At 41.4% G+C, this 20,498-nt stretch overlaps 1 protein-coding gene across 1 annotated transcript; it reads right to left on the bottom strand.

Moving 5' to 3' along the window:
• Positions 1–693: 693 nt before the first annotated feature.
• Positions 694–14,479, bottom strand: LOC308089117 (extracellular matrix organizing protein FRAS1-like; the record flags this gene model as incomplete). The annotated part of the gene is made up of 10 exons (XM_080433687.1): positions 694–1,983; positions 2,926–3,318; positions 4,015–4,161; positions 5,099–5,304; positions 5,983–5,990; positions 6,148–6,261; positions 7,209–7,315; positions 7,716–7,732; positions 8,540–8,671; positions 14,431–14,479. The coding sequence occupies 10 exons, from the start codon at positions 14,477–14,479 to the stop codon at positions 1,750–1,752; spliced, it is 1,407 nt and encodes a 468-aa protein (XP_080289813.1). The 3' UTR covers positions 694–1,749.
• Positions 14,480–20,498: the final 6,019 nt, after the last annotated feature.

Below are 20,498 nucleotides of genomic sequence, written 5' to 3'. Positions count from 1 at the left end.
GAAAGTGAACGTCTATTTGCGGGGTTTTATGAATGTTTAACCAATTAAAAGTATTAACAAGAGCTTGAGACTAATTCATAATCATTGGAACAACACAGGTTCTTTTTCTTTCCGTTTCCTGAAAAATAACGGTTTTGGACGTACAAGGTTTCCACCTGACGGCAAGGATAAATTGAGCTTTACAGTATTGACATTTAAGCAGTGAAATAACATGGTGAACAATGGACAGTGTCTGAGCTACCTGTCCTTAGACGTGACGGACCATTCAAATGGAAAATACAAAAAAAACTCTTGCAATTTTGATGTCATCGCTGCTGGGCATAAACCTTGTAATTCATATTTAATCTTTTAATGTTTTTTTTTGTAAATTAACGCCCTACTTCTTCGTATGACAGTGTAGTGCAAAAGTAGCGAAAATAGCCAATCTGCAAGTGTAAGATACTAGATTTTCACCTACAATGTCATGCCCAAAATATAGGCAGGCCACATTGAATTGAGTGTTTAAACCTGTCTGTGGTAAGAGCTTGTGACTAAATGATAACTACACCAGATCCATTGGAACACAGGTTCTTTTTTTTTTCATGTCCTGAAAATTAACTGTTTTGGATTTACACCCGACAGCGACAGTATGACTCATAATTCAGTCAGATTGGACCGGTTGCTGCTGTTGTTAGTTGTTTGTTGTTGTTGTTGTTGTTGTTGTTGTTGTTGTTGTTGTGGCTGATGTTCTGACAGTCAAGTGGGTGTGTGGGTTCCTGAGGTAGCCCAGTTGTGAAATGATTTCAACGCTGCATAGCTGGCTGCACATCACATGCCGTTATTCCCTTTTCCCCCTTTAGACTGAGTATAAAAATACATTAAAACAACATCTCATTCCGTAAGTACAAACTTTCTTTTACAAAATACCTTTCATTTAAAAAAGAAACAATGTTTTTTCTCTCTCCAACGTCCTGGCCAGTGTGGAGACACGAAGTACAGTAGTAGTAGAGTGGCGTGTATGCTATTCCCAAGACGAAACCACAAAGAAACCATGCCCCGCATCGCTGCGATCAACACGGAGGGAGCGCTTATTTTGGTTCACGTGATAACCTGTCGACCGCTTCGCGCGCCTCACTGCGCCTCGAGGCCTTGCTGTCACCATGACTTGCTTGTGATTTAAGAAGTCCCTCATCTGTTGTAAAACCTTGCACACATGGGGCCATGTCCACAGAAAGCTTTTTCTGAGTTCCTTTCTGCCGTGCATTTCTATGGTAAATACACGCTGGAGTGCTGCTCTGCCCCACGGCCCAGCATCGGGTTTCAGCGCTCAGGACATCCAGCGTTTCCTGCCGGAGCACTCTGGGCAGAAAATAGTTCAACTTTTGGGATACGAGCGCAGCTCATCAATGTCGCTTTCCTATGCAGACGGTTGGAGAGACACGCACACAATCATTGTGCAGAGGCGTCTCGCTCAGCGCCATCTATGGACATGATATCCAAAGCGCTCTGTCGCTCAAAAAAACACTTTCTGTGGACACGGCCCCTAACACAGGATGTTGAGTGACACAAAACAAGCACCCCCCCCCCCCCTCCCTCGCAAAAAAAAAAGGCTTGGTAATGACATACACACAGCAGAGTTGGGCGTCGGGGGCGGGGCTCCTGGCTTACAGGGAGGGTGCTACGGGCTCAGGGGGCAGGGCTCCTGGCGTAGTGGGAGGGGCTACAGGCTCAGGGGGCGGGGCTTCTGGATTAGTGGGTAGGGTTCCGGGCTCAGACCTCGGTACCGTCATGGAGGTTGTTGTGAAGTTTGACCTCCAGGTTGACCTGCTTGACCTTGGTCCTGCCGCTGTTGACCTTGCCGTTGGACGTGGCGGTATTGTCCTCTCGGGTGCGGTTGAACACGTTGACGTTCCTCACCGTGCAGTGCTTGGTGCTGAAGTTCTTCTCCACGCACTTGTCCAGACACACCTCCACCTTGGTGTTCAGCGGGTACTCCTCGTAAACCTGGGGCAGTGGAGGAAAGTAACACAGTACGTTTACTCACATCCCTGCCAATGACGGAGATCTCCGTCTTTTCAACAAAAAAAAACCTAGGAATGATCCTAGGACCCTGAAAGAAGGAATGGACGGATGTGACGTCATCCCAAAAAAAATGACACTCCCGTCCACTCCTTCTTTATGAGTTTTAGAAAAACACTCCTTTCCCTTTTTTTCTCTTTTTTTGGTGAAAACGGCTGTTATTCAACAGCCGACCGGAAACAAAATGGCCGACCGCGGTTAAAAAATATTTTCTCTGGTGGATAGACCAGACCCTCCCCCACCCCCCAGACAGTGGGGGGTGGGGGGCACTTGGTGCCGCGCTATGAGCTTGTAGATCTGCTATTTTTGAAATAGCCAAAGTATAAAATAATGGCTGAAATCTAAAAGGACAGATGCTTTCCCGGTCTGAATGGGTTAAAGGTTTCATGACGTTCAGTTTTACCACACATTAAAAGTCTTTGTCATGGTCCTTCAAACGTGTATAGAAAGTTTAAAAAAAAAAATCCACTCCATTGATCCATGGCAGGTGTTTTTCTCTCACATTTCTAAAGCCTTTTCAACTGCAATGAAAAAATAAATCTTTGCCTGCGGGTGTCGCTGGTGAGGGATTTTGCCAGTCAATCATCGCCTCTGCTCCGCCCCCCCCCAAAGGAAATGATAGGGGAGGGGCGAGGAGGAGAGTGGGCGGGATTAATCGGCTGTGACCTCACTGCCTAAGGGCCAAGCTCAGATTACTTTTCAGCCTAATTATTCAGAAAACCCCAGACCACAGAAAATCCACTGAATGCTCAAAGTTCAGATTTTTTGGGTGTAATTGAGGTCATAAAACCCCCCAAAAAAACATAAAAAATAAAAAAAAGTGAAAATGAATGTCATAGAACCTTTAATGTAAAAACCACCACTGACCTTGGGAGCCTTCTTCTTGTCCATGGCCTTGCAGCGTCGGAAGGCGAAGCAGGACGCCAGCAGGACGAGGACCAGCAGCGTGAGCGCGGCCACCCCCCCGCCCACCGAGCTGCCCAGGTGGGGGTTGAAGGTGGCGGCGGCGGCCGGGGCCTCCAGGCGCAGCGTCTTCATGTTGGTGCCGTTCTTCACCTGGTCGCCCTCGTTGTCGTAGATGAGCGACTCGTCCAGGGTGAGGCGCCCGCTGCGGTCCACCAGGTCGCGCCGGGCCCGCTGCTGGCGCTGGTGGTGGCGGCCCAGCTCGTAGGTGAGCGAGCGCTGGATCCTGGGGCTGGAGCGCGACTCGGGGCCGATCACGTAGATCACCTGCAGGTACCACTGGTGGCCCGCCTCCACCTGGCCATCGGTAACCGGAATCAAACGTTATTGTCACGTCACGGGTTTACAGGTTTAAAGAAGTGGATGAAATGAGTTTTTGTCGTTTTCAGGAGGAGAAAAAGAAAATCTAAGATATCTACATATTTACACATATGATCCAGCTGGAACAGTATTATATACTGTTCCAGCTGGATCATGGTATGTGTATATCACGGTGCACCACGGCCTCTTTTTGAACATTACACCTGGCATCCCTATTTTGGGCAAATTGGTCAAAATCTCTAATGAAACACATAGAACTTAAGCAGTTAAGAAAATGTCCCCCCTCTGTTTTATTTTATTTGATCTTTTTACAAATGGAACCCTCCCTATCTGTGATTGACCTAATGTATATACATGTACATTAGGTCAATCACACTCGTTTTCGCTGGCACTGGGGTGACACTATTACACTTTTACTCTGGCACTTAAAGACTTATAGGAATTTCTGTGTATAATTGAGTTATTTGTCATATCTGCCCCGTGCAATTTGTTATTACAAAACCTAAAAGGCAAACAGAAATACAATTTGTATTCATTATGTTCCAGTGTTCAATGCCATAAACACAATTCAATCGTTAAATCGCAAATATCTGTGTGACAATTAATCATCAACTTAGATTTTGTAACCGTGACAACCCTAGGTAACAGTGACTGGCTGAGCAACACATTTACCTTGTAGAGGGCGTCGACCTTCATGGTGAAACCATCCACGCCAGGCATGGGCGCCATGGACTGCAGCTCAGGCATGTCAGAGGAGAAGTAAGCCTCAAAGGGAACGTCATGGAAGTATCTGTCACACACGTCTGGCTGTTTGCGATCCTGTGGAAGGAATCAGAGGACGACTAAATACTCAGAATACTCCAAATCTAGCATATTATTCTATACACTAATAATATACTAGTATTGGTAAGAAGGAAAAAAAAAAGCAGGTGCGCTTCCTCTAGATGCCTTTTTTGTTTAGGCAGTGGGTGCTCAGCTATAAATATAACTTCAATTAAATACCACCCAAGTGGAAAAAGCGGCACTCCAAAATAAAGGACGCAGGCCTGGCTCAGATACGCATTCTCATTTATTGGGAACGCTTACGTGTTTCGGCCTCAGCCTTCCTCAGAGCAGATTTAAAAATAAAATATCTGCTCTGAGGAAGGCTGAGGCTGAAATGCCTAAGCGTTCCCAATAAATGAGAATGTGCATCTGAGCAAGTCTTGCATCCTTTATTTTGGAGTGCCGCTTTTTCCACTATACTAGTATTATCAGTCAAATATAAATCATATACACAGGGTTGTATTGGCTGGAGGTGGAAGGGGGTTGGAAAATCCATGCCTCATATCCGCCCTCTGGCCATTCATGTTTTATCCCTGCTTCTGTTCAGATACATGCATTCCTTTTGGGAAATGTAGACTGTCTGATATGTTTATTTATGTTTGATAACATCACAATCCACCATTTTTGTTAGAAATGGATGTTAACCATAGTCGCAATTATTACATAATCACCTAATCGCAATTATTTGAGATAATTGCAATTATTTTGCATAATCGTCATAATCGTTTCTATGTTGAAAAATCTTCATACATTTTCAAACATTTTCCAAAAAAGAGCAGAAATAGTTCATCTACAAGCTTGCAACCTGATGTCCCTATTTTGGCCAAATAGTAGATTGAATGCTATTTATTGTAGAACAAAGTCTATGGCTTTTCTTTTTTACAAACTGATCCCTGATACAGTCTAATAAAAACAATCAGGTTGTTTTTACCAGCAGGAGGAAGCGATGTTTGAGGTGTTTGTTGGGCTGTATGCAGCCGTACTGAGGTCTTTCATTGTACAGGGTCCCTGTGGGATCAAAGAAGGGCACATATCCATCTCTGCCCGTGCAAAGATAGACCTTCTCCAGCTGCAGTTTATACGCTGCATTCAGGTTCTGCTCCGGGTTCCACAACACCCTGCCATACAGCGTCTGACCTGCAGGGGGAAGCAGAGAGGAGAGAGGAGAGGAGAGGAGAGGAGAGGAGAGAGAGAGAGAGAGAGAGAGAGAGAGAGAGAGAGAGAGAGAGAGAGAGAGAGAGAGAGAGAGAGAGAGAGAGAGAGAGAGAGAGAGAGAGAGAGAGAGAGAGAGAGAGAGAGAGAGAGAGAGAGAGAGAGAGAGAGAGAGAGAGAGGGTGACTGAAGGTCACATGTCAAATGTGACATGGAGGAAGCATGTTCATAGTTAGCCCCGTCTGCGACCTTAAGCCATTAAAACCGGGAACACATCTGTGTCATTTTTAGATTTCTTTGGCTATTCAAAAACAGCAGATCTACAAGCTCATGACAATTTGTGCAAATCTTTGAATATATATATAACATTTTTAACTCAAACTTTGCTTCCGGAGATTCTACAAATGTCTTCTGAATCCTAACAGTTTTTTGAAAAAAATGATCAATGGATCTCAACCTTTTTCATGTCAAGGACCCCCAAAATGTATGTGGCCGTGGACCCCCATCTCAAAACATGTTGTTCCAGGGACCAGGGATAAAATGTTATGTTAAAAAATATATATATTCAATGATTTGCAAAAATGATTTTTTAATAGCCAAAGAAATCTAAAATTTCCATTCAACGTCCTTAAGGATTAAACAGATGCTAGGTTCATTTTCTACCTGGTGTCCTATGGTTTCAACGTACAGACTGTTATTTCTGATAGTATATCGTTTGCATTCTATGTGTGTGATTTCCTTGCTTAATATCGTTAAGTCGCAGTGGATTAAGAGCGTCTGCTAAATGCTTAAATTGTAAACTGTAAGTAAATTGCAGAGGCCACTCACTGAATGACGATGTCTTCTTTCTTGCCACATTTGGCGCACAGGTCCAGCTGCAGGGAGCAGGGCTTACAGATCACATGGTACGCGTCCTTCACCGTCTTCTGACAACATTTCACACTGAAATGAGAAGAAGACAAACCATCATTACCCCATGAGATGAGAACAACACACCACCACCACCACCTCACAACACTGAAATGAGAAAACACGCCGCCACCGTGAGGCCACTAATGAGCTTGTAGATCTGCTAATTTTGGAAAAATCTTGAAAATATGTGCAAATCTTTGAATATATATATTTTAAAGTGAACATTTGTAACTCAAATCTTTGCTTCTGGGGGGTCCCTGGAAAAAACATTTTGAGATGGGGGGGGGGGGTCCGCGGCCAAATCTAAAAATGTTTTCTAAATCCTAACAGTGTGTTTCTATATCAGTGGTGCTCCAACTTTTCCATGTCAAGGACCCCCAAAATGATATGTATTTGGCTGCGGAACACCATCTCAAAACATGTTGTTCCAGGGACCCCCCAGAAGCACAGATCGGAGTTAAAAATGTTCACTTTAAAACATATATTCTTGGATTTGACCACATTTTCCATGATTTTTCAACAAATAGCAGATCCACAAGCTTATTGCACGGCACTCTGTGCCACGCTATGAGCTTGTAGATCTGCTGTTTTTGAATAGCCAAAGAAATCTTAAAATGACACAGCACATGTTTGTCATTTATAGATTTCTATGGCTATTCAAAAATAGCAGATATACAAGCTCATAGCTACAAGCTTGTAGATCTGCAATTGTTTTTAAATCTTGAAAATGTGTGCAAATATTTGAATTAATACATTTTAAAGCGAACATTTGTAACTCAAATCTTTGCTTCTGGGCGTCTCTGGAACTACATATTTTACAAATGTTCGCTTTAAAAAATATATATTCAAAGATTTTCACACATTTTCACAACTTTTCAAAAATAGGAGATCTACAAGCTCATAGCGCGGCACTCCAAAGGCATCTTAAAATGACACAAGATGCGTTCCCGGGTCTATAATGTATTAACGTTACTCACCATTTCTTAGCCTGTGTCAGAGGCTTGTATTTGCTGTACTTGACCTTCCATTCCAGAACCTCTTTACAACGCTGACACAGTCCATCGTGGATCTTAGCGTTGGCGTTCTAAACAACGGACGACAAATGAGCAGCGAGTTATGATGTGATGTAGGAGATGGATTTCATGACAACTTTTGTCTGCATTCAGATTCAGATTCACATGTTACGTTTGTTTGCTATTGAATACACACAGTGAGTATGATAATAATAAATAATATCTAAAATGTATATAGTGCTTTTCTAAGAACCCAAAGTGCCCAATCCTCCAGTTACCCCTTAGGCTACTTACTTATTATGTTTAGACAGACAGACAGACAGACAGACATTTAGATGGAGAAATAGATAGACAGACAGACCGACAGTCGAGTCATATTACAGATAGATTTATACAAACAAACAGACAGACAGACACAGAGACAGACAGAGACAGACAAACAGACACACAAGGAGACAGACAGACAGGTACCTTCACAGTAACAGTAGCTCCATACAGACAGACACATCCACACAGAGACGGACAGACACAGAGACAGACAGGTACCTTCACAGTAACAGTAGCTCCATACAGACAGCCAGACACACAGAAAGACAGACACAGAAAGACAGATACCTGTCTTACCTTCACAGTAACAGTAGCTCCATACAGACAGCCAGACAGACAGACAGACAGACAGACAGACAGACAGACAGACAGACAGACACAGACAGACAGGTAGCTGTCTTACCTTCACAGTAACAGTAGCTCCATACAGACAGACAGACAGACAGACAGACAGACAGACAGACATGATAATGACCATGATACTGACATGATACTGACCATGATACTGACATGATACTGACCATGATACTGACCATGATACTGACCATGATACTGACCATGATACTGACATGATACTGACCATGATACTGACCATGATACTGACATGATACTGACCATGATACTGACCATGATACTGACATGATACTGACCATGATACTGACCATGATACTGACCATGATACTGACATGATACTGACCATGATACTGACCATGATACTGACCATGATACTGACAAGATACTGACATGATACTGACATGATACTTACCATGATACTGACATGATACTGACCATGATACTGACATGATACTGACATGATACTAACCATGATACTGACATGATACTGACCATGATACTGACCATGATACTGACCATGACCGTGATACTGACATGATACTGAGCATGATACTGACATGATACTGACCATGATACTGACCATGATACTGACATGATACTGACATGATACTGACCATGACCGTGATACTGGAGGGTGAGCAGAAGACGTTCTTGCCTTGGTTGTCCGTCTGAGCGGCCAGAAGCAAAACCTTTGTTTGCTGATGTCACCATGGAGAGGCTGTTTGCAGCGTGGTTATCTTCATAACCTGAAGGTAATGGGTTCAATAGGTGAAAAAAAAGCAAAAAACAGAGGGTGGACATTTATGTAAGCACTTAAACCCTAAACTTCTTCCTCTTATGACAAATAGCTAAATTAGCTGATCTACAAGCTCACAACACCTTAGCTTGTACTGTAGATATATTCTTTGCACATTTGACCAATAGGGACGCCAGGGTTTAATGTGGTTAACATACACATACATCTTTTTATTACATTGTGATATTATCAATATCGTTGCTGTCCGGCAGAAACCAGCTAACTCCATTTTGACGCTTTTGCATTTTTTTCCCATAAATCAGGGCCATTGAACACCCTTTACGTCGTTATGTGTGTTGGTAAAATATTGAACCAATGAAAAATAAACCAGCTATCTCAACCGGAGTTAGCTGGTTTTGCTGACTCCAGGCTCCACCCCCTTTTGACCTCCAACCTCATTGTGAGCTTGGAGGTCCATTCAGCTGTTCTTATCAATGATGAACAAAACCAGCTAACTACACTTTTTTTTTCATTTCCTGAAAAATGAACATTTTGGAGTTAGATGGTTTCTGCCAGACAGCAGAGATATGAGAGAGAGAGAGAGAGAGAGAGAGAGAGAGAGGGGGAGAGAGAGAGAGAGAGAGAGAGAGAGAGAGAGAGAGTGTGTGTGGGTTAGTTAATTAGTCTGACCGGAAGCATGTATATATCCCCACTGCTCAAATCCAACCCCCTGGTCAGCTCTGTTACCTTGATGTCCTACATGATCTGTCAAGACAGATTCTTTCTGATGGGTTTCCCCTTTGTGTCCTTTATGGCGATCAGTGTTAATTTTGACAGTAAATTCTGATTTAGTCTTAGTTTTAGTCTTTTGAATAACACACCATTTAGTTTTAGTCCCATTTCAGTCTTCTGAAGTTGGTTAGTCTTTGTAGAGGTGGATGGCAATGAATTAGGGTGAACATATTCTGAATTCCCAAAAAGAGGACACCTCACGCATGCACACGTGGGCGTTCGCCAATTGACGCCCCTGGTGGTCTTGTCCTTTACTGTAAGTGATAGAAGCTTCTAGATCATGTGACAACAAACTGCCTGTATGTAGGCCTGTCCCCGACTAAGGATTTGTATAGTCGAATCTAATTGGCGACTAATTGCCAATAGTCGACTGGCAGATATGAGAGAGAGAGAGAGAGGGAGAGAGAGAGAGAGAGACTGGCAGTCGACTAATGCAACACCCAAAAAATATATATATATTATATATTATATATATTATTATATTATATATTATTTTTTTTGCATGATTCGACTGCCAATCTCTCAGTCAAATCATGCAAATAATATGTTATGCAATAGAGGAACATTCCATTTGGGCTGTAGGGGTGCTTAGTAGTGATGTGCGGGTCGGGTTTTTTCATGACCCGCCCCGTCCCGCCCCGCCACGGAACCCAACCCGCCTCAACCCGCACCGCAAACCCATATATAAATCTATGGTTCAACCCGCCCCGCGACCCGCGGTATAAAAAAAAAACGGTAAAATCATGAAGGAAAATAATCTTCAAGTATACACCCCAAGTGTATTCAAACTGTTTTATTGTTATTATTCGTATTCTTATTGGGAATAAAGACAAAACAAGAGCATGTGATTTTTATTTTTTTTTGTGTGTGAGAGCGGCTGACCCGCTCACCCGTAGCCCGCATAATTGACTCTGAAATCCTGACTCGACCCACCCGCGCCGCGGGTTGACCCGCGGGTTACGGGTCGGCCCGCTCATCACTAGTGCTTAGTGTCTGATTTAACATATACTATTGGTTTCTCCCAATAAATCATGATGTATATCCTATTTGTGCCAAACTATTAGTTAATTAATATCTCTCAGTCAAATAATAAAAAATAAAATAAAAATTTAAAATGTTTTTCTTTGATTTTTTTTTAAAAGTTCTTTTTTAATAATTCGACTAAGAGATTGGTAGTCGACTCAGACACCCTTCGACTACTAGAGGTCAGGCCTCTGTCTGTCTGTCTGTCTGTCTGTCTGTCTGTCTGTCTGTGTGTCTGTCTGTGTGTCTCTCTCTCTCTCTCTCTCTCTCTCTCTCTCTCTCTCTCTCTCTCTCTCTCTCTCTCTCTCTCTCTCTCTCTTGTTCATGTCATAATGTCTCTCTCTCTAGTAACTGGTAATGTTTAATAAAATAATTCTGATTGGCTGCTGAGTGAATCAGGAAGTGAAATTAACGTTTGGGGAGTTTCCAGTGAGAAGCTTCAACCACACACACACACACACACACACACACACACACACACACACACACACACACACACACACACACACACACACAGTTTGCTGATTTCAACAAAACTAATTCACAGTAAATGTGTTTCCATTGCAAGACAAAAACCTCATTAATACTGATGACTGTTTAATTGCGAACGCAGCCGAAGGCGCGCCTCCGCGCAAGTGGAGCTTACTATGACACTGTGCTCGGCTTGTGTATCTGTGTGTGTGTGTGCACTATTGTGTGCACTGCCTGTGTGCAGCCAAGTAAATGTCCAATATAGACGTACCATACATCAAATGAAATGTCTTTGAAAACTGAACACACCTGTCAAGGTTGCGTTTAAGCCCGCCCCTTCCCCCGGAAGCCACGCCCCGGAGAAGGCTCCTAAAAACTCCCCATAGAGCACCGAAGTCCTGACGTGACTCGTTCATCCCCAGGTTTGCGGAAGTAATTTCTCTATGGAGAATAACATTGGGTCATCTTAGAATCGTCTCATATAAGAATTGTGGTCCAAAAATAAACACCGCGTGTCGGCGTTATTGTCAGGGAGGGGGTTCTGTATCGTTTATGATAGTCAGTCACTTATATTTGATACAGTCTGTTTCTGGCGAAAATGTAACTAATTCGGCGGAAGTAACATTAGCGTTTTCTCACCGTCAGTTGATGCTTCATATCCATAAGAGTCAACACGCCGGGGTCATTTGTTTATTTTTGGAACACAGTTCTTATTTGACGCGATATTAAACACGTCTATGGGATTCAGAACGGAGGTGGAAAACTGCGAACCAGGTAGACAAACAAAGGATGTGTAAATGACGTCAGACTTCGGCGGTCTATTGAAACCCCATGTTAAATGAAAAGTGCCCGAATCACTCCGAAACCTTTTCTACCCCCCCTAAGTGGGGGTCTACGAACAATTACTTCGGGCTCGGATTTTGGCTCCGCCCCCCCGAAGTGGGTGAAACAGGCACTTCAAACACTTTGTTGAATTGTTCAAAAACATTCAAAGTTTCCTTTTTGTGAATTTGTATTTTTCTAAGATGCTCCTTTTAACGCAGAATTTCTATGTATTTTTTTTTTTTTTATTGGTTACTTTTTTTTTTAATTTTTTTTTTTAATTTTTTTTTTTTTTTTGCGTTCGCTTCCCGCGTTCGCGCGTCTTACTTGTTTCATAATTATGTAACAACTCAACTCAACTAAAACTGTTTTTATAGAACATTTAACCAAAGTGCTGTAAAGACAAAAACAATACAATGAAATAAACACAAACAAAACATTAATTTAGCACTCCTACAGATTTGATCCAAACGTCATGCAAATCGGTTCACAGTATCTCTATAGTCATGTGATCAACACAAATCTGTCCGATTTCCCATATTCCATCCTCATTGCCTATGGTTGGCTTCCAAAGTTTGCAGGATTGGTCCGTTTTGAACAAAAAGCTACTATGCACGCAGCTTGTGATTTCCGTGAATTTTCACACGCACATTCCCACTAGGCCGAGGAAGAAATGCCACCCTTTTCACATTGGCCTGTTATAGCGCCACCAGCAGGTCTAATTTATCAAAACACATTTTTGGAACAAAATGCCTCAAATCATGAATGCAGTGTCTGATTGCCGTGAAAGACCTAAGAATAAATGGCACCCTTTCCACATTGGCCTATTATAGCGCCACCAGGAGGCCACAATAACGTACCTGACCTGGCGGAGACCTGTGCTCCGAGGAGCACTTTTTCTAGTTAAAAATGTTTTTCTTTGATTTTTTTTTAAAAGTTTTTTTTAAATAATTCGACTAAGAGATTGGTAGTCGACTCAGACACCCTTCGACTACTAGAGGTCAGGCCTCTGTCTGTCTGTCTGTCTGTCTGTCTGTCTGTCTGTCTGTCTGTGTGTGTGTGTGTGTGTGTGTGTCTCTCTCTCTCTCTCTCTCTCTCTCTCTCTCTCTCTCTCTCTCTCTCTCTCTCTCTCTCTCTCTCTCTCTCTCTCTCTCTCTCTCTCTCTCTCTCTCTCTCGTTCATGTCATAATGTCTCTCTCTCTAGTAACTGGTAATGTTTAATAAAATAATTCTGATTGGCTGCTGAGTGAATCAGGAAGTGAAATTAACGTTGGGGAGTTTCCAGTGAGAAGCTTCAACCACACACACACACACACACACACACACACACACACACACACACACACACACACACACACACACACACACACACACACACACACACACACACACACACACACAGTTTGCTGATTTCAACAAAACTAATTCACAGTAAATGTGTTTCCATTGCAAGACAAAAACCTCATTAATACTGATGACTGTTTAATTGCGAACGCAGCGGAAGGAGGCGCGCCGAAGGCTTACTATGACACCGTGCTCGGCTTGTGTATCTGTGTGTGTGTGTGTCTGTGTGCACTATTGTGTGCACTGCCTGTGTGCAGCCAAGTAAATGTCCAATATAGACGTACCATACATCAAATGAAAGGTCTTTGAACTGAACACACCTGTCAAGGTTGCGTTTAAGCCCGCCCCTTCCCCCGGAAGCCACGCCCCGGAGAAGGCTCCTAAAAACTCCCCATTGAAACCCCATGTTAAATGAAAAGTGCCCGAATCACTCCGAAACTTTTTCTACCCCTCCTAAGTGGGGGTCTACGAACGAATACTTCGGGCTCGGATTTTGGCTCCGCCCCCCCGAAGTGGGTGAAACAGGCACTTCAAACACTTTTTTTTTTTTTTGTGAATTTGTATTTTTCTAAGATGCTCCTTTTAACGCAGAATTTCTTTGTATTTTATTTTTTATTTTTATTGGTTACTTTTTTTTTAAATATTTTTTTGTAATTTTTTTTTTTTTGCGTTCGCTTCCCGCGTTTTCGCGTCTTACTTGTTTCATAATTATGTAACAACTCAACTCAACTAAAACTGTTTTTATAGAACATTTAACCAAAGTGCTGTAAAGACAAAAACAATACAATGAAATAAACACAAACAAAACATTAATTTAGCACCAGTCAGTGAAAACATACTGAAGGCCAGGGAAAATAAATTCGTCTTTAATAGAGATTTAAAAGTAACAATGGACAGGACAGCTCTGATGTGTACGGGATAACTGTTCCAGAGCCTGGGGGAAGGGGCCGCCTTGAAGGCCTGGTCACCTCTGGTTTTTAACCTGGTCACCTCTGGTTTTTAGCCTGGTCACCTCTGGTTTTTAACCTGGTCACCTCTGGTTTTTAACCTGGTCACCTCTGGTTTTTAGCCTGGTCACCTCTGTTTTTTAGCCTGGTCACCTCTGGTTTTTAGCCTGGTCACCTCTGGTTTTTAGCCTGGTCACCTCTGGTTTTTAGCCTGGTCACCTCTGGTTTTTAGCCCGGTCACCTCTGGTTTTTAGCCTGGTCACCTCTGGTTTACCTGGTCACCTCTGGTTTTTAGCCTGGTCACCTCTGGTTTTTAGCCTGGTCACCTCTGGTTTTTAGCCTGGTCACCTCTGGTTTTTAGCCTGGTCACCTCTGGGTTTCAGTAGGTTTAGGTGCAGATTTGACTTTGTGTGCTTCATCACGATCATCAAGCTTGCATACAAGAAGGCGCTGCTCACCGACGGAGTATACCGACAGCCCACGCTGGAGTGGACAGTGGTGGGAAAAGTACTCAAATGTTTTACTTAAAGGCATACTAGGTAACGTTTTCAACAAAACTAAAGTTAAATTGTATATCTTTTGTGAGTGGCAAAAGTTTCACAACACCCACTCCATGAATTCCACCCCCGGAAGCCTTTTATTTATATATTTTCTATTGAACGTGGACTGGGGGGACTTTCCCGGGAAAATGACGTTCCTGGCCAACGTCATGACGTCGTGGCCGACGTCCTAGCCGACGTCATGACGTCGGCCAGGAACTACCGCAACGGTTTCCTGTTTGGCCAGGAACTATCGCGCTAATAACAAAAAGGAACCTCACGCTGATTTTAAGAGAATGTAGGATTGGAAGATCGAAAAAGAACAGAAAAAGAAAGCACAGCTCATGGTAACTAATGCTCCACTGGCTAAGAGAAACGATCCGTAGATAGTATAAAACAATTAAAAGATCGCTTTTTGAAACGCTTCCGGCTTCCGGTGAAAACGAATGGAATTCTGGGTAATCGAGGACTACGGAAATTGTATGCAGTGACGGTAGTGACCAGCAGAGGTTGCTAAAAATCGTTATTTGTGATTCTGCATTGTACAACTTTAAATAAAAGTATCAATACTGCAATCTAGAAGTACTCTGTTACAAGTGAAAGTCTGGTGCTTGTGTCCATGGAGGTCTGGGTGACATGCTTGTTGTATCATGAGGACATATGACTTGATTTTGTGGATGTAATCTTGCTGCACCTGTAATACTGTATTTCGTCACCTTGCTAAACTAATGGTAATTTTTTGAGGAAAATGATATTTTTGCCTAAGTCAGCTCCTAATGACACTGGCCACCTCTGGTAAAATCGCCCATCTCCTAATTGAAAAGGATCATGCTGTTCACTCCCCTTTTAGTATAATAGCCTAACTCCCTAGTGTGACTTAGGCCAAAATAGGCCTTTTTTTTGGCCTAAGTCACACGGTTTTGTGACTTTGTGAAAAATATTTTTGCTTTTTTTTTTTGGCCTAAGTCAGATTTAAACCTATTTAAATCTCTTATGTTACATAACTGAGAGACAGTGTTATTTCTATTTAAATAGTCATAATTTGTTATAAACATTTTGGGTGAAATGATTAAGAAATATCATATAGTTTTGTTTTGGATCAGTTTTTCCTGAAAAAAATCACACCCAGTGTGAAGTGAGCGGTGCTATTTATAAGTTATTGATTTCATCATGCATCTCGGTAGCCAATCACAGCACGTCCTGCGAAGTGACGTGCTTACATTTTTTACATTATTATTAATTTCATCATGCGTCTCGCTAGCCAATCACAGTGCGTCTGCGAAGTTTGAAGTTAATTTCATCATGTGTCTCGCTAGCCAATCACAGCACGTCCTGCAAAGCTTAGCCTATGGGCGTGTTTTCCACAGCATGGCGTCACAGCGAAAGACACATTTTCACGACGGAAAGAAAAACTTTCACCACGGATGGGTCCTAAACCCTCTTATAGGAGCGGTTGCACCGCTCAGAAATGACTTAGGCCATTAGTTTAGCAAGGCGACGATTTGTGTCCTTGTATGCAATTTCCCTTTTTTGGACATAAATAAATTGGTAAAATGTCTGTCTGTCAACTTTTAAATTAGATTTAAAGTGTCCATATTGACATGAGGAACACGTTGACATTACCAACAAGAGTCAAATAAAACAAACAAACAATACATGAATACATAATAATGTACAGTCTGTCAGGTTGTTGACATCAACATGTGTCTCTAGTAACTGGTGATGTTTAATAAAATAATAATTGTGATTGGCTGCTGGGTGAAACAGGAAGTGAAATTCAAGTTTGAGTTTCCAGTCAGAAGCCTCAGTGGTGAGTTCAACCACACACACACACACACACACACACACACACACACACACACACACACACACACACACACACACACACACACACACACACACACACACACACACACACACACACACACACACACACCTCTCATGTGACACTATATGATCACATGACCAGTGTGTTTTTAAAGACATTTGATGGTTTCAGCAGTGAGATGTAATGAGGCTTGAATTGATGTTTAATGAACATGAGCAGCATTTTACCAGCGACACTGAACACACACACACACACACACACACACACACACACACACACACACACACACACACACACACACACACACACACACACACACACACACACCCCTCTGAAGTAACACTTTGATCACATGACGTGATGGTTTCATCAGTGAGATGTAATGAGGCTTGGATTAGATTGCTGCACCTGTAATAAAAAAAAAAGACACTGATTTGGTAATGGAGTGACGTCACACGCGTCACACGCCGTTTCTGCTGCGGTTCACACGGACTGGAGAGAAATAGGCTAAAAACAGAAAACTGACAAGTTTATTGTGAAGTTTTTTTGTAAATTGAAAAAGAGCTAAAGAAGGACAAAAAGAAGAGAAAATGTCCAGGAGCGGGAGAGGACGATCTAATATTCCTGCTCCGAATGAAGGTTCGGATGACATGGAGGAGATCCGAAAATCTCTTGACTTCATGTCAGAGGAGCTGGCCAATGTGTCCAAAAAAGTAGGTACACTGATGGGGCTCGTGGATGAGGTTAAACAGCTAAAGAACATGATGATGGAAAAGGACCAAAAAATCGATGGACTCGAAAGAAGAATCGATGACCTGGAACAATATTCAAGAATGGAAGACCTCATCATAAGTGGCTTGGAAACAAAGCATCGAACCTATGCAAGAACAGCATCTCTCGTCGCAGGAGTGAATGAAGGTGAGGACATTCCAAAAGAAGAGCAATTATCGCTGGAAAGCCAAATTGTTCAATTCTTTGAAGGAAGACAAATGAAGATCCAGAGAGACAGTATCTCGGCCTGTCATACACTTCCTCGGAAAGATAGCACAGTCAAACCTGCTATAGTTGTCCGTTTTGTGAATCGCAAACACAAGAATGATCTACTGCGACAGGGAAATAAACTGAAGGGGACCAATGTCTACATAAACGACCATCTCACCAAGAAAAACGCCGATATTGCCCGAGAGGCCCGCTACCTAAAGAAGCAGAGCAAGATTCAAGCAACATGGACCAGAAACTGCAGAGTTCTTATAAAGTTGAACGGATCATCTCCCGAAACATCCAAGGTGGTTACGGTAAGAGATCTCAAAGATCTGGAGCAATATAAGTAAGGAACTGACACTTTTTACATATCACGAAATTATGGATAAAACCCAATTGCGACCATGATGAGTATCTTATATTTTTGTTTTTTCATTTGGTTCTCTCTGCGACCTAAAGATGCAGAAGGCATGGCACAACTAAGCTTTTTGTTTTCTAATGCATGGATTATTTCGGCTCCATTGAAGATACAAATGGCATGGAATATTATTATTTATAGTATTTTTTCAATCGAAAAATCAAAGGGCATGGATACACTTTATTTTTGCATGGAGTACTTTCTGCTTGTTTTTGCTCATGGTTTTTGCGTGGAATATTTTTTCTTGTGCAAGGATAGATTTCGTTTCTGCATGGAATATTGCCTGAGTATTTTTGCTTATTTTTGCGTGGAGTATTTTCCCTTAAGATGCATGGATAACCCTTTTTCTGCATGGAATATTTCCGATCTATTTTTTCTATTGTTTTTTGCATGGAGTATGTTTGCTTATGCATGGATGACTATTATTTTGCATGGACAGCATGTTGTCGGAAGGCTCCAATTATAATCAATGGAGACAGAATAAGGATTATTTTTTGCTTAACTTTTCCGGATAATATGGTTTACTGCATGAGCTCTAGTCGGACAGAAACGTGCATGTATATTATATGGTTTTGTATTTTTATGCATGGCGACTGCATGTTCTTTTGTTTTTGTTTTTCAACTTTGGAGGTTCTTCAGCGGACATTTGAGTGTATGAGTCGGTGGTTGAGAGCGTGTGTGTGTGTGGGCGCGTGTGTGTGTGGGTGCGTGTGTGTGCGTGTGTGTGTGTGTCGGTGTGTGTGTCGGTGTGTGGGAGAGTATGCATATACGCTGTCTGGGAAACATCCGAATGGACAGACTCGATAACAAATGACAGACTTTGATAAGGATTATTCATTTCCATTTGGAGATATAGAGGATGAGGACTTTATAAAAAGGAACATGTATTGTGGGGATGAAAATGTGCATAGTTTATATCGCAGGTATGAAAACATAAATTACGAAACTTTTGACCTCACTGAACATAAATTATATGGGATTGAAAACGATGTGGACCCTGATAGCCATTTGTATAATAATCTAGATATCAACTGCGAGTACTACACCGATGAGCAATTTATAAGTAATATTAAAATGGAAGGCGCGTTATCAATTATACATTTTAATGGCAGAAGCCTCTACAGTAGCTTTAGTAAAATCAAAGCATACCTTAATAAATTTAATAAATTCAGCGTGATTGCAATATCAGAGACCTGGCTTAATAGTAAGAAAGGATATGAGATGGACCTGGAAGGATATGAGCTGTTTACATCTAACAGGACTAATAAAACAGGAGGAGGAGTTGCTATTTATGTAGATACATCTCTGCAATGCAATATTGTTAAATGTAAGACACAAAGTATAGATAATATGTTAGAATGCCTAACAATTGAAATTAAAGCTGAGAAGGCGAAAAATATAATAATTAGTTGTGTTTATAGGTGTCCAGGTACTTGTCTGGACACATTTAATAGCAAACTAGTGGCCATGCTTGGTAATTGTAATAATAATAAGATTCAAGTAGCTTGTGGAGATTTTAATATTGATCTTTTAAAAGCACAAGGAAATAAAAAAATGTCAGATTTCATTAATAATATGTATAGCAATAGTCTCTTTCCTTTGATCATAAAGCCCAGTAGGATTACAATAGACACAGCTACTCTGATAGATAATATATTCACAAATTACATTGACACCAAAATAATAAGTGGACTACTCATAAATGATATAACTGACCATCTTCCTGTTTTTGCAATCCTTCAACACTGTCTCAAGAGCCAGAGGCAATTCAGCGATGACAACTGCATAATGTATAGACTTAAAACACCGAAGGCCGTTGCAGCCCTCAAAGTGGACCTTAGCAAACAGAACTGGGAGGAGGTCTATGCAGACGCAAATCCAAATAAAGCATATGATGCCTTTTTAAACACATTAATTACACTTTATGATAAAAATTGTCCAGTCAGAAAACAGACTAATAAACACAAGGATGTGAGCAAACCATGGATCACCAGGGGACTAGAAAATGCATGTAAAAAGAAGAATTTATTATATAAAACTTTTTTAAAAAATAGAACAAAGGATACAGAAATTAGATATAAAACATATAAAAATAAACTAATAAATATTATAAGATCTAATAAGAAAGAGTATTATCATAAATTATTGGATCAGCATAGAACCAACATACAAGGGACATGGAGGGTATTAAACAGCATAATAAGAAAGAGTACATCAAAAGCAGAATATCCAAACTACTATGTAAACAATAATAATATAACTATAAATAATCCAAGGGAAATAGTAAATGAATTTAATCAGTATTTCGCAAATGTTGGTAAGAATCTTGCAAACGAGATAGTGGAACCAAGAGACAGGGATGGGTTGGAGGGTATTGTTCCCCGGAATCTTAATTCTATTTTTATTAGAGGGGTTGAGGTAACAGAAATACTTGAAATAGTAAAACAATTTAAGGAAAAAAAATCAGCCGACTCAAACGAGATAGATATGTCACTAGTTAAAAATATAATAGAAAATATAGCAAAACCATTAACATATATTTGTAACCAATCATTTTTAACAGGTATTTTCCCAACTAAAATGAAGACTGCAAAAGTAATTCCGATTTTCAAAAGTGGTAATAGACATCAATTCTCCAACTACAGACCCATATCTCTGCTTTCACAATTTTC

The sequence above is a fragment of the Gymnoscopelus braueri genome (assembly GCF_963280865.1).
Source record: "Gymnoscopelus braueri genome assembly, chromosome: 7".
NCBI lineage: Eukaryota > Metazoa > Chordata > Actinopteri > Myctophiformes > Myctophidae > Gymnoscopelus > Gymnoscopelus braueri.
Note: the sequence above shows the minus strand (reverse complement) of the source record. Positions and strands in the feature narration are given on the sequence as shown.